Source organism: Chiloscyllium punctatum, chromosome 17, assembly GCF_047496795.1.
Source record: "Chiloscyllium punctatum isolate Juve2018m chromosome 17, sChiPun1.3, whole genome shotgun sequence".
NCBI classification, from domain to species: Eukaryota; Metazoa; Chordata; class Chondrichthyes; order Orectolobiformes; family Hemiscylliidae; genus Chiloscyllium; species Chiloscyllium punctatum.
The window spans coordinates 93676934-93690149 of record NC_092755.1 but is presented as its reverse complement, the minus strand read 5'-3'; the positions used below and the strand labels follow the sequence as shown (position 1 = coordinate 93690149).

At 38.9% G+C, this 13216-nt stretch overlaps 1 protein-coding gene across 1 annotated transcript in view; it reads right to left on the bottom strand.

Annotated features, from left to right (window-relative positions):
• Nucleotides 1-13216, bottom strand: part of morc2 (MORC family CW-type zinc finger 2) — a 91796-nt gene that overhangs the window by 46402 nt on the left and 32178 nt on the right. Inside the window, exons 3-9 of the mRNA XM_072587959.1 lie at nt 12857-12891; nt 10478-10546; nt 8996-9086; nt 3420-3528; nt 2806-2965; nt 1316-1427; nt 224-349 (exon numbers count right to left, since the gene is read on the bottom strand). Coding sequence (XP_072444060.1) covers nt 224-349; nt 1316-1427; nt 2806-2965; nt 3420-3528; nt 8996-9086; nt 10478-10546; nt 12857-12891 — 702 coding nt within the window. The remainder of the gene's footprint in view (nt 1-223; nt 350-1315; nt 1428-2805; nt 2966-3419; nt 3529-8995; nt 9087-10477; nt 10547-12856; nt 12892-13216) is intronic.

The window sequence follows — 13216 nt, the reverse complement described above, 5'->3', positions numbered from 1 at the left end:
TCAAGTCACCATACATCCTTCAACCATCACTATGAAAAATAAATCTGTTCACTACCATACTTCTTTACATGAACCTATTGCTACTTCTCTTGCACTTCAACAGCAACTGACGTTTAATAAAAATTGCACTGCATTTAATTGATTGTGAAGCATTTTAGGATATCCTGAAATTGTGACATAAGATGCATTTCTTTCTCTCTGATCTATAAAAGTACTTGATTACCTGGGTCTAAACAAGCAGCAGGAGAGTCGTTTTGTTCGGACCTTGTGACCCTGAATGAAAATTCTCATCCTTGGATCAATGTACAATACAGCTGTGTATGCCCTGAAGGAACGTCGCTCAGGTTTTCTACAATAAATATTTGTATAAGAACAAAAACAAATGCTTAGTCACCAGTAATCTTCAGGAACCAGCCGTCTCCTCACTCATAGGAAGCTTAGTGATCCACTTTCCAATAAGAGATGCTAAACCACCAGGGAAAATCTTTGCATGGTCTGGGAAATGATTGGACCATTTCTTCAATAATATTAAACTACCATATTTTGACAGGGTCCAAAAAAGTGGCTGGATAGGGAGGTCCTCCCATAATAGCCTTTCAGTGGCATGTAGAGAGTACCACTACTGACAATGAGAGGGTCATCAAGTTAAGCTGTAAGATTTAAAAATATACTTTAATGATGGTTACAGTTGGAACTTTGCTCATCATTTTTTCATGCTGAACTGAAGTGGTTGGGTGGATAGAAGCAAAATCCTTATTTGCCTTTACAATTCTGTTACCAATTGATAGTAGGCGTTCAGATTGCGTCACCACCTCTTTTATTGTGATTTTTAAATATAAGTATTACGATGCCTGAAAAATTCAATGTTGATTAACTTTTGTAACAACTGCAAACCATAGGGTAAACTGAAATTGGATCTGTGCCTCAACATATTTCATTTTTTAATTTATTTGCACTCTAGGATAACATAAGAGATCTCAAATTCAAAGTTATCCATGGAAATGTATAATAAACTGATATTTTGATTTTATAGCACTAGTGAGAAAGCACTGCCATTTAGTGGAACTTCATCCAATGGTTCCACACACAGCAATATTTTGATATGCTGCCTTGTACCTAACCCCATGGGTTTATACTCCACATCCATTACTCAAAACCGCAAACTCAAATTAATTTCACAGTGAATTTCTCAACTTCTGAAGTTGTATCAAATTGTCACAAGCGCCAACTTTATTAATGACAGATTAATTGGCTTAAAGTGATTTATCTCTGACAAACCGAAGTGTCCTGATAATGCTGCTGTATAACTACTCACATTCCTTCAAGTTGTGGTCCTGCCATCAGAATATCTGTAGGATCAGAGGTAACATCCAGTTCTGGTTCCCCATTATCCATCAGTTTAAGATTGTAAACTATCACCAAAGTCCCTGCAAAGGAATGAAAAGAATTATTGAGAATGCAGAAGATTCAATAAATAATTCAAAACAGAGAAGCATTAACATTCTTTGACATAGCACAAATTTTATGGACATTCTTCAAAGTTTCCTTAAAATTCAAATTATTAATAGAAGAATCATAAAATGTTAAACCACAGCAAGACCAATTACCCCTCAATGCGATGCTTTTCTTCACAAACCTGACAGTCTAATGTTAACTTTCATTCTTGTTCATCATACTTGTATCATTCTTTTTTCTCAAACAGCTAAAATCTTATGCAATTCAATTTGCTTCTAATATCTTTGGATTAAAAAAAATTACTTATTTGCTTTCATTTTAAAGTGTTGTCAACTGTTGTTATCACTCTTAACAATCTAGATTCCTCTACTTGAAAATTTTGCAACTTTTCTCCCCCTCCCATGACTTCAAACTTTCCCATCATGCCATTCCACTGATATCCTCCTGTAAACACTCATACTCCTTTCAAATTTGGCACAACACAAAATTGGACATTGTAGGTCAAGATGCCTCAATTCTCAAGTTCAAATCACTTATCACAAAATGAATTCCACAGAACACTAATCATTGTCTTTCCTGTCCAAGAGACTTCCTTTAGTTCTTACATTTTGCGTTCTTCCCCAAAAGCATCATTCCATACACCCACAGTCCATTGAAGACCGTTTGATTTTATTTTAACCATTTGTCTCTTATTTGATACCTTTTTGTTCAATCCATATTCACTGCATTTTATCTGACAGTTACTATTGCTTCAAAAAATTCCAAGCTTGATCAAGTGCGAACACTGACTGAAATTTGTTTGAGCATTTTCAATCCATGTGGAGAGAGGTTGCAAAAATTTTACCCGTTGGTTGGGAGTAGAGAGTATGATTTACTGTTCGTGGTCAAATCGTCTGCAGCTTTCAATTTGTGGCAGATCTCAGGATGACTGCAAGTAGGGAACACTTAAAAGGTGAGCTTACATTCTAACATCTAAACAGCATTATTTCTGAACAGCAGTCAACAACTGGAATCTGTGCCACACCAATTATTTTAATTCATTATAGCAACTGCCCATGCATCAGTATCATCAATTTCAAATTGCTCAAATTTTTAATTTAAAAGCACCAGGACTAAATGAATGCTAAAGTGAAAATGATACCTTCTACTTCCAGTCAATTGTGAATTGCCACTTAGTGACAGAATTGTCATAAAGTATTTAAATTCTGTTTAATCTTCTATGGTCACTAGCACTAACTTTGCATCTTCCTTTTTTTGAATTTACCAATTCTACTGTAAAGCACTAGGAATATTTCGTTGAAAAATTAGAAGTATTTTTGCATTGGAATTTCTACCAGATGTCTGCCTTACCATTATCCTCTTTGATTTTATCAAACTGTTCCATGACCTCCGATTCGGACTTGAATGGTGAATACTTGTAGATCAGTTCTGTTTCGATGGCAAATTTCTCAGGGTTCTCAGTAATGGGCTCTTTGGTTTTAGAATTCCATGTTGGAAGTGGTACTATCACCTTTTTATCCAAGAAAACACACATCATTAATAATAAAGCACATGCACAGATGTCATGTTTGGGACACTTGCACATCTCATACCTGTATACAGAATTTACTAATCATAAATAAGAAGGTCGCTGTATTGTTGAAGGCAGTATCATATGAACAGAAATATTCCACTTCAATTGCTGCTCCAAACAAAATTATTTGATCTTAGCTTGTCTGGCAATAGGGGTATTAAAATTGCCTCCAACTCTACGATTTAGGACAGGAGAAATAGACAGTGCCTAATCCTGATTACTTGACACTGACCAAACATGCACAGGTATGCACATTAGAGAAGTGAGATTATTCAGGATATACCATCTGGTCTCACTCCTGAAAATTACTGAGTCAGTTAACAAGAAAGAATATAGTTGGAGATAATAGCGGAATAAATCTGCAGAATAATTTAGTTTTAAACTAACTAACCTCATCAATCCCCTCCTCTTCGTGAAACGTTCTTGAAAGAAAAACACAGGTCATAGTCTCCTTTTTCTTCGTAAACAGAATAAAGTCTTTGCCAATTCGCATTGAGCCACTAGATAAAGAGAGAGGGAAAATCCCAGACATTTAAAGTTTATAATCGTCTCAAACTCTACTCAACATTAGCACCTGACATGCGCAACTTCAAAAGAAGTAATTAACTAGCCTTTGTTCCATTGCTAGAGAACTTAACTTCATGTAATTAATGACTGTAATTGCCAATCACTTTTGTGCCATACAGACCTATGGCCAATCTTGGGATAATGAATTTTAAACAATGGATTTTCTTCCTGTTCACTTGCCATGGACTTTGCAATTAATGACTTGTTGCATAAAAGAACACCTTGCACAATATTCTAACTTCCTCAGCAATCCAACTTTGATTAACTACTCGAATTTAGTGAATACAGAAATCCTTTCACCATGGATCCAGTTGCATATTCTGAACAACGTCCAATATTTCTTCCAAACAATCACGGAACACCTCTCCAAGCCGGTCACCATCCTAATTTGGAAACATACTGCCGTTCCTTCACTTTCACTGTGTGAAAATCCTGGAATTACCTCCCTTACAGCATGATGGGTCCACCTACAGCACATGGACTGCAGCTGTTCAAGGCAGCAGATCACCACCACTTTTTCAAGGGCATATATGAAATGGATAATAAATGTTGGTCCAGACAGGAACACCCACATCCGATAAGTGTCTCTTGTTTTAGAATTTATAATTTAGAATTATAGGCAATATTCTAAATAATGTATTATTCTAAATAACAGCCTTTAGACTCAAACAGTCTCAATGATATATTACCCAATATCTGTCATAGCCAAATGGAGAAAAGCACATTGTTTCAGCATTAGTTTGGAAGTAGACAACACTGGCAGACCAATTTTTATTGTTAAACTATGAAATACCTCCACAGAGGCTGGTATCCCATCACCAAGATCCTTGCATAGTACTTGATACTGATTAGTCTTCCTCATAGCCAGCTCTTATAGTAAACAGAACTTAACATTCTTGTTATCATGTCAGCCAGGGATCCCTGATTGGGCCAAGTGACCACCCCAGTAAAGGGAATTCATTCCATGAGGTCCACCCGGCTGACCTCATGACAATCACTAAATCCATCCCCTTCGAAGTCTGGGACAGAGACCTGTTCTTTTTCTTGTAGCATCTCCTGGGGCATTATCACACTGGGTCCAGTTCCTCCAACTCAGCCTCAGATACAGGCAGCTTGTACCAGACTATAGCCTGCCTCTTGTGCCCAGTGCAACTCAGAAGAAATTCATTCTCTTCTTCAGGCAGAAAAAAAGTTGAGACTGGGCAGCACGGTGACACAGTGATTAGCACTGCTGCCTCCCAGTGCCAGCGACCTGTGTTCAATTCCGGCCTCAGGCGACTGACTGTATGGAGTTTGCACATTCTCCCAGTGTCTGCGTGGGTTTCCTCCCACAGTCCAAAAATGTGCAGGTTAGGTGAATTGGCCATGCTAAATTGCCTGTAATGTTAGGTGAAGGGGTAAATGTAGGGGGATGGGTCTGGGTGGTTTGCGGGTCGGTGTGAACTTGTTGGGCCGAAGGGCCTGTTTCCACACTGTAACTAATCTAATCTAAAGTACGACATCTGCTGTGTCCATCTCAGATTCCAAGGTTTCTTCATAGGGGGAGAACCTATGAGTTCTGATGGCCTGCCTGGCTGTTCTGTTGGAGCAGGCATGTTTTTCTCCAGCCCCATTTACGACTTTCACGTGATCCATGTGCTCACTCAGGACAGCCTCACCTACTGAACTTTGCACGTCACTGACCTGACCTCGTTTTGACCATGCCTCTTGCCCATTATAGGGCTGCTTCCATGGTTTCGCCACCAAACCTTGTCCCTGAAGTAAACTATAACTCTCATTTAGAGAAGTCTAGTGCCTGGCAATAGCGTTCCTAATGCCGTTTCTGCATTTCCCCGCCACTTCCAGGTCTGGGAGAATCAAATTTAACCTGGTGCAGTCTTGTCCCCATTAGCAACTGTGCTGAAGCTATCCCTGTAATTGCAAGAGGGGTAGTCTGAAAATCAAATAGGAACTGGGACAGTTTGCTATTGAATGAAGCTGTAGGCTGTTTCCTTAAGCCTTCTTTCAAAGTTTGGATGGCTCTTTCAGCCACCATTAGACAATGGATGGTACGGAGCTGCCCTTATATGCCGGATGCCATTCAACTTTAGGATATATTCGAATTGTTTGCTGATAAACAATGGCCCATTATCTGTGGATCAACACTTCCACAGGTGCTCGCAGTTTTTCAATCACCATCCCTGCGTTTGATGGATGAACTCTATGCACATCCAACACTTTGAGTGGGCATCCACAAAGACGAAGAACATTGAGCCCATGAAAGTGCTAGCATAGTTGATTTGTAACTGAGTCTAGGCTTTACCTGGCCATTCCCACAAATGAACGGCTAACTGTAACTTTTGTCCTTGTTGGTACTCCGAATACTGCCCCAGCAACGTGGATATGCCTCATCTAGTGTGGCCACCAGACATAACTTCTCATCAACATCTTAGCTGGGTCAATAAATTTCAATTTTGGCTGTGAAGGCTCTTTTGTTTCCCCATTGCCACCAGCTGTTTTAGTTTTGTCAGGATTGGATATTTTTACATCCGCAGTCTTGAGACTGTCAGTGGTGACTGGAAGTGTGTCCAAACTCTTCCATTTGCAGCATCACTGGTGCCATAACTACCAGCAGGAGGTGGCTCAATGCATTGGCATTTGCTACTTGGCCTCCCAGATGTTGAAACACCTTGTAATTGTATGCACTTTGAGTAAGAGCCCAATGCTGAATTCAACCTGAAGCTACGGATGGCACGGCTTTGTCCTTTCCGAGTAGCCCGAGCAGAGGCTTATGATCTGTCACTATTACAAATTTACATCTGTAAAAGGTGCTGGTGGAAACTTCTCACACCCAAGATTTAACACACCAAATCCTCCTCCTCCTCCTCTATCTGGGCTCATGTGCATTCTCATCGGCCGAAGCCAAAGAAGCATATTCTTCATTTCCCTAAAGGCTATGCTTCGGCTACAAGACCATTTCTAAGGCTGATCTTTTTTCAATAGCAGATGTAAGGATACCAGTAGTGTACAAAATCGCATTGAAGGACTGCACAAAACATTACATAGAACAAACAGGAAGACAGCTAACGATCCATATCCATGAACACCAACTAGCCACGAAACAACATGACCAGCTATCCTTAGTAGCCACACACACAGATGACAAGCAACATGAATTCGACTGGGACAACGCTACCAATATAGGGCTAGCCAAACAGAGAACAGCCAGGGAATTCCTAGAGGCATGGCACTCATCCACAGATTCAATCAACAAACACATCGACCTGGACCCAATATACCGGCCACTACAGCGGACAGCTGGAACTGACAACCGGAAGCGGCAGAGACAGGCCACTATAAATGCCGGAGGAAACAGCACAGAAGCGCTTCACAGGAGGCTCCCAACCACTGAGGATGTCACCTAGACAGGGGACGAAACGTTTGCAAGACAAATTCCCAGCTCGGCGAACAGAACCACAACAACGAGCACCCGAGCTACAAATCTTCTCCCAAACTTTGAACACAATTTATTCTTATGCTTCAGTTAAATACAAACAAAAGAAAGAAGAATTAGTCAAACTTTAACTCTACTGAAGAACTTGAGAGAACACAAGCATTTTGCCACAACAGGGAGACATAACAGCTCCCACAGCCAACTTCCAACTCCAGCAACTACTAAAAGCTAAAACTAAAACCCTATTTCCATGGGAGCCTGACTTCACCCATTCACGCTGCTTCTATTGTTCCAACTTTCAAAAGCAAACCCTCAAGGCCTCTCAAGCTGTTTATTTTATTGGTTTAGAACAGACTGCCTGCCATCTGTTTCAACCTCTCTTCATTAAAAACAGGTCAAAATACACCTCTTAAATCCATAGTGTTGTCACATATTCATGGTCCAAAGAGCTTAAGTCAATAAGGAAGCAAGGGCTACCTTGTGAGGTATCAGGGAGTTCTAGCAGAAGTCGAGTTAATGGGAATTGGGTAAAAATCTCTACTGGTTGGAATCATACCTAGGGAAAAAAACAATATTGCCTTTTTGGAGATCAATGCTCTTAGTCACAGGATATCATTGCAAGACTTCCTCAGGGTAGTCTCCTATAGGCAACAATCCCTTACTATGAACATCCTGGGGAATACCAATGACCAGAAACTTAATTGAACCAACCACATACTGTGGTTAAATACTATGGTTGCAAAAGTAAGTCAGAGACAGGAAAGTTTGCAGCACCTATCCCATCTCCTGACTCCTCACGGTTTGCCCATTAATTATAAGGCACAAACTCTGCAAGGGTGTGATGGAATACTCACTGCTTGCCTGTATGAATACAGCTCAAGACATTTAACATCATCTAAAACAAAGAAGCCTGCTGATCTGAAACCTCTTCCAACAACTTCAATCAATGACATGCAGTGGCACCAGTGTGCACCATCTACAAGCTGTACTGCAACAACTTACCAACCTTCCAAGCAGATTAGGACAAGGGCAGAAAATACATAGGAACGCCACCACTTTGCAAGCTTTCCTCCTAGGCATAAACTTTCATGACTAGGAAACCTATCATTTCTCATTTACTGTTGCTGGATCAAAATACCTCGGAACTCCTTCCTAATAGCACTATTCTTATGCCTCAGGCTGCAAAAGGTTAAGATGACAGCTCATCTCTGTTTCAAAAGCAACAGATGTTGGCCTAGCCAGCAATGGCTACATTCTGTCAATGAATAAAGTTTGGCATTTAGAGATGACAATGCTCTCACAACATTTTATTCTTGCCCTTGAAAGCAATAGAGATTTCAAGTGAGCAAGCTTTGTTGCAATTTCCTTCAGTTTTGTTCACTTCCATACCCTTTGGTTCTGAATCCCACTCCTTCTGCACAAAATAGGTTTTAAACTACTTTGATCTGCTCTTTGGAACTCCCTAATTATATCCACCTTTTTCCCTTTAGCCAAGTTTTTAATCACTCATCCCAATTTCTCATTACATGGATAAACACCTGAACTACCCCATTCATATTAAATACTAAAACCTGCTTCTAACTCCACTACACCTACTAATAAAAAAACTTGGAATGCTGTCGACATTAAAAAGGTGCTGTCACAATGGAAGCATTTTGCCTTTGCCTTTCTGTACAGTGGTAGTTTTGTTGAAGCTTGGCAAGTTCCATGTGTTTGACTAAAAAGTTTCCAAGGAAAAGGATCAAAACCTTCAAATAAGCAGGACTGTTACGAGAAATTTTGCTTTGAAACTTTTAACTGCCCCTCTGTTAACATGTTCAAATTGTGAAAAAAACAATGAGAATAAAAATCCCTACCATTAATATTGAAGTTATTATTCATTATGTCAATAATCTAGTGATTGATTCACTAAGAGGTAGATAATATTATAAAGAAGAACATGAATTCAATGAAAATTGAAAACATACGACTTGAGTCCATTTCCATATTGTCCAATTTGTGTGGATTCTGGAGTCCTTTTGGCAGACTTCCCAAACTGGATAACACTGGCAGCTTCATCTGTCAGGAAGAAAATTTAATCAATTTAGGAAGAGCCCATACAATAAAGGTGAAGCAACAAATATGACAGATTCCAACAGCACAAGATTTTTGCCAGTCACCATCGTTCTCACACTCATGGCAAGATGAATTTTTTAAAAAATTTCTGCTGAACCAAAACTTGCATTTTAAACACCGATGATACAGTTTTTCAAACTCAAGATGCAATGGTTAAGCCAAATTGCGATAAGCAATTTGCTAAAAATGTAATTTGCCCAAAGTGTTCTCGCATCCAGTCAGGAGGCCAAACAATGTCACAATGTTAAACTATTGTAATTACGGAAAATATTTTGTTCAGTTTTACTTATGAATTTTGGGAGCTCAGTATGTTCCAATCTTAGATGACAGATTGAGCACAAAGCCTAAAGTCGATTAAGGCTACAGTAATTTGAAGCATAAATTGGGAACAATATCACTTCATAAACCTTAAGTGAACTGAACAAAGCAGCCATGATGACAATGATGGTGAAATTGTAAATACTTTTTTGAGCAACATCGCAGAGTATTTCACATGCAGGGTAATAGATATATCTGGCACACTACTCAAAGTAACAGAAAAGATGTGATAACCTGACCAAAGTTCTACAGTGATTCCCACAGCTATATCATTTTATCAACCTCTAGCAGCAAATTAAATATCTAAAATAACAACAGCAGAGAATAATTTTGTTAATTACTACATAAGAGTAAAATAATTCTTTAATCATATACATTCTAATTTTTTTATTGGTGCAAAAATACTGCAAGAAATCCTTACATTTTCTGAACTTTATTGACTTCCCCAGCATTCAAAGATCAATTCTAGAAAGCCTACTCAATTGCTCACGAAATGTTCCTATCTTCATTGTGATTAATGCAACTATAATGGAAACAATTTATATTGTTGCATTGTGCAAATAAAAACAGAGTTGGCAGACTGCAATTTTGAAAATTCCTACTGTACAGAACCATACCAAAAATGATCCCATACTCAATTCTATCAGACACTACAAGTTGTTAAGAATAAGAATTTTTTTAAAATTATGACCTGGGATAAGGAAAACACAGAATTAGTTTGAACGATAGATCACAAGCATTTAAGCAATGATATATAGGCAACCAGAAACTGTCTTCCAATTTCCTGTTTTCTTGGCAACAATTCTCCACCTTCCTTCATTTTGGCAGTAAATTGGAGCTCCAGAACCTGGCCCTCAGCAGAAGTGCAAACATATATGCCTGATACAATGTGGTTTAACACCCTTATCAAGTTGTTTTGCAAAAAAAGTCCCCATTTCTTATTTTATCTTTGTTTGAATCATACTTATGATCTGAATCTATAATTCATGTATCGCATCAGGATGATGTTTACTTACTGCAATCCATCCCAGCTCCATCGTCCAGAAAACACAGCATGAACATTCCTCGCAAATCTACATTTCGCACTGAAAAACAGACATTGAACTTTAGCTGGGGACATAAAATATACAGAGATATTTCAATCCAAGTGTCAACATGAAGCTTGTAACAGGAACAATATGATTTGGGGCTTCACCTTAAAAAGCACCAGAATGACATGCCCAGAATTGCTGAACAGTGCTGTCAATTTAGTGTGATCAATGGCAAGTTACAGGCGATTTGTATCGTGGACTTCAACCACCAGAAAATAATGGAGAATGTCCCTTCTTTAAATAAAATCATCATGGAACAAAACAGAAATCTTTATGAAATGAGATAGACTAAAAGAGAAAGGCATGGGGTAAGGGAAAGGCTTGCTGGGGTCAGTATGTGAGGACTAAATGAGATGATGGAATTGGTAAGCACAGTAATTTGACAGCAAACGTCACAAGTCTCTATTAGAATGAAGATTAAAAGTTTTGAACATGACGACCACTTTTCAGACTTTAAAAATGTGTTAATGAGTTGCCAGCATCACAAACAAAGTCAACTGCTATGCAGAAGGCAACAGTGAATTGCTTTGGTCTAACTATTGCATTCATGGTTTTGTTAGGAAGGAATTCCTTTTTTTTGAGCCAGCCATGAAGGAATGACAAAATAGTTGTGAGTAAGGATACTGTGCAACTTGGAGGGGAACTTACAAGTAGTTGTTTTCTCATGTGCCTTCTGCCCTGTATCCCTCTGGTAGAGATTACAAGTTTGGAAGGTGTAGTCAAAAGGAGCTTTGATGTTGCAATGCATCTTGTAGATGGATAAACATTGTTGCCAACATGTGCCACTGATAACAGAAATGAATGCTGAAGATGGTAAACTGAGTGCCATTCAGGTGGACTTGGACCAGAATAGTAAGCGGCTTCGAATATCATTGCTGCTGCACTTTATTCAGGCAAGTGAAGAATATTCCAGTAATTTCCTGATTGATCCTTGGAGATGGTGGGCAAACTTTGAGGAGTTACTTGCTACAAAATTCCCATCCTACTGTGGCCACAGTATTTGTATGACTGGTCCAGTTAAGTTTCAGATCAATGACAATCCTCAATTAGTTGATGGATGGAGATTCAGTGATCGCAATCACATTCAAAGTCTTGGGGAGATTGTTAGGTTCTCTTCTGGTCATTGTCTGGCACTCGCATGGCATAAGTGTCATCCTGAAATACCTGAACAGTTTCAGTCCCCTAACCTAAGCAAAGCTATATTGGCATTGGAGGCAGTACAGAAAAGGTACACTTGGCTGATATCAGGTATGGGAGGACTGTCCAAAGTTGAGTTTTTCTTGGAATATAGAAGAACAAAAGGCAGCCTTATTTAGAGGAACCAGGTAGGGTAGATGTAGAGATGTACTTTCTCCAAGTGGAAGAGTCTAGGTCCAGAGGGCATAATCTTAGAATAAGTGATCACACATTTAAAACAGATAAAGAGAGATTTCTTCTCGAAGAGTGTGGCAAATCTGCTGAATTCTCTATCGCAGAGGACTGTTGAAGCTTAGTCATATTAATGGGTGAGAGTTTTTTTTAAAAAGTCGATAAGGGAATCAAGAGTTGCAACCAAAAGGCAAAAGCCTTAAGCTCACTGAGTGATGGAGCTGACTCAGTTGACTGAAAGGCTCACCTCTGCTCATACAGCTTATGGCCTTACTCAATACGATTGGATTATGTACAGAGAGCATAACAAAATTGCTCTAGAGACATTAAATAAGTTAAGTGTCTCATCCTTACTCATACTGACCGCAGAAAGTGCTCATCTGAATTGTGCCATCAGACTTCATGTAAATGTTAAGATCTGAATAATTCAGTTCTTGGATAACATTAACTTGCGCTTCTATTTATAGAACTTATTGTGTACATGGATATATAATTGCTTTGTGGTGTGATATTCATCCATTCAAGTGCAGATTTTATGCAACCAAGACCTAGATAATGACAAGACATGAAACTGGTGTGTACACAGTGTGCTTTTGAGAGCCATCATGCATCTGCTTCTCAAAGCAGAATCAACATGAAATTTCTTGCTTGACTGCGTAGGCAGTAGACCTGCTTTCATATGTTTGCCAGTTTTCAACAACCTGTTCTCAGATGTTGGAAAGCAGCCAAGGGACAGCTGCAAGATAATTTTTCTTTCCTCTTAGAAACTCCCAGTCTCTGTGTACCTCAGCTCAGCATGACAAAAATCTGAACTTGAGATTTGGGAAATAACACAGAAGACTTGCGTTTCAACAGTCAACTCCTAATTTCAGGATTTTCACTTCTTTCATTTGATCAATTTAGAGAAAACAAAGTGATAGCATCTCCGTAACTTACCAGTATAAATATCCACTCTTGTAGCAGCTGCATCCCTATAAAATTTAACAGAGAAATAAATAATTAATGGAAGAATTAAGTTCAGGACATAATGGCCAACACACCAAAGATTAAAATCTTTCAAGATTCCAAAGTTGCATATCCTTTCAATCACACTACTGCATTACTGTTAGCAAACTGTGGATAAAAAGAAGCTTTGAGGTGGAGACAGACTTTCTATTATGCAACTGGTGTCAAGTATTGCATTATCCACTCTAGAGATCTCACAGCAATTTTTATTTGGGCCTGTATTTCCTGGAATTTAGAAGATATATTAATTTCTCTCAACATTTTCAATAATGGCCAACCTGAAAGAGTAGA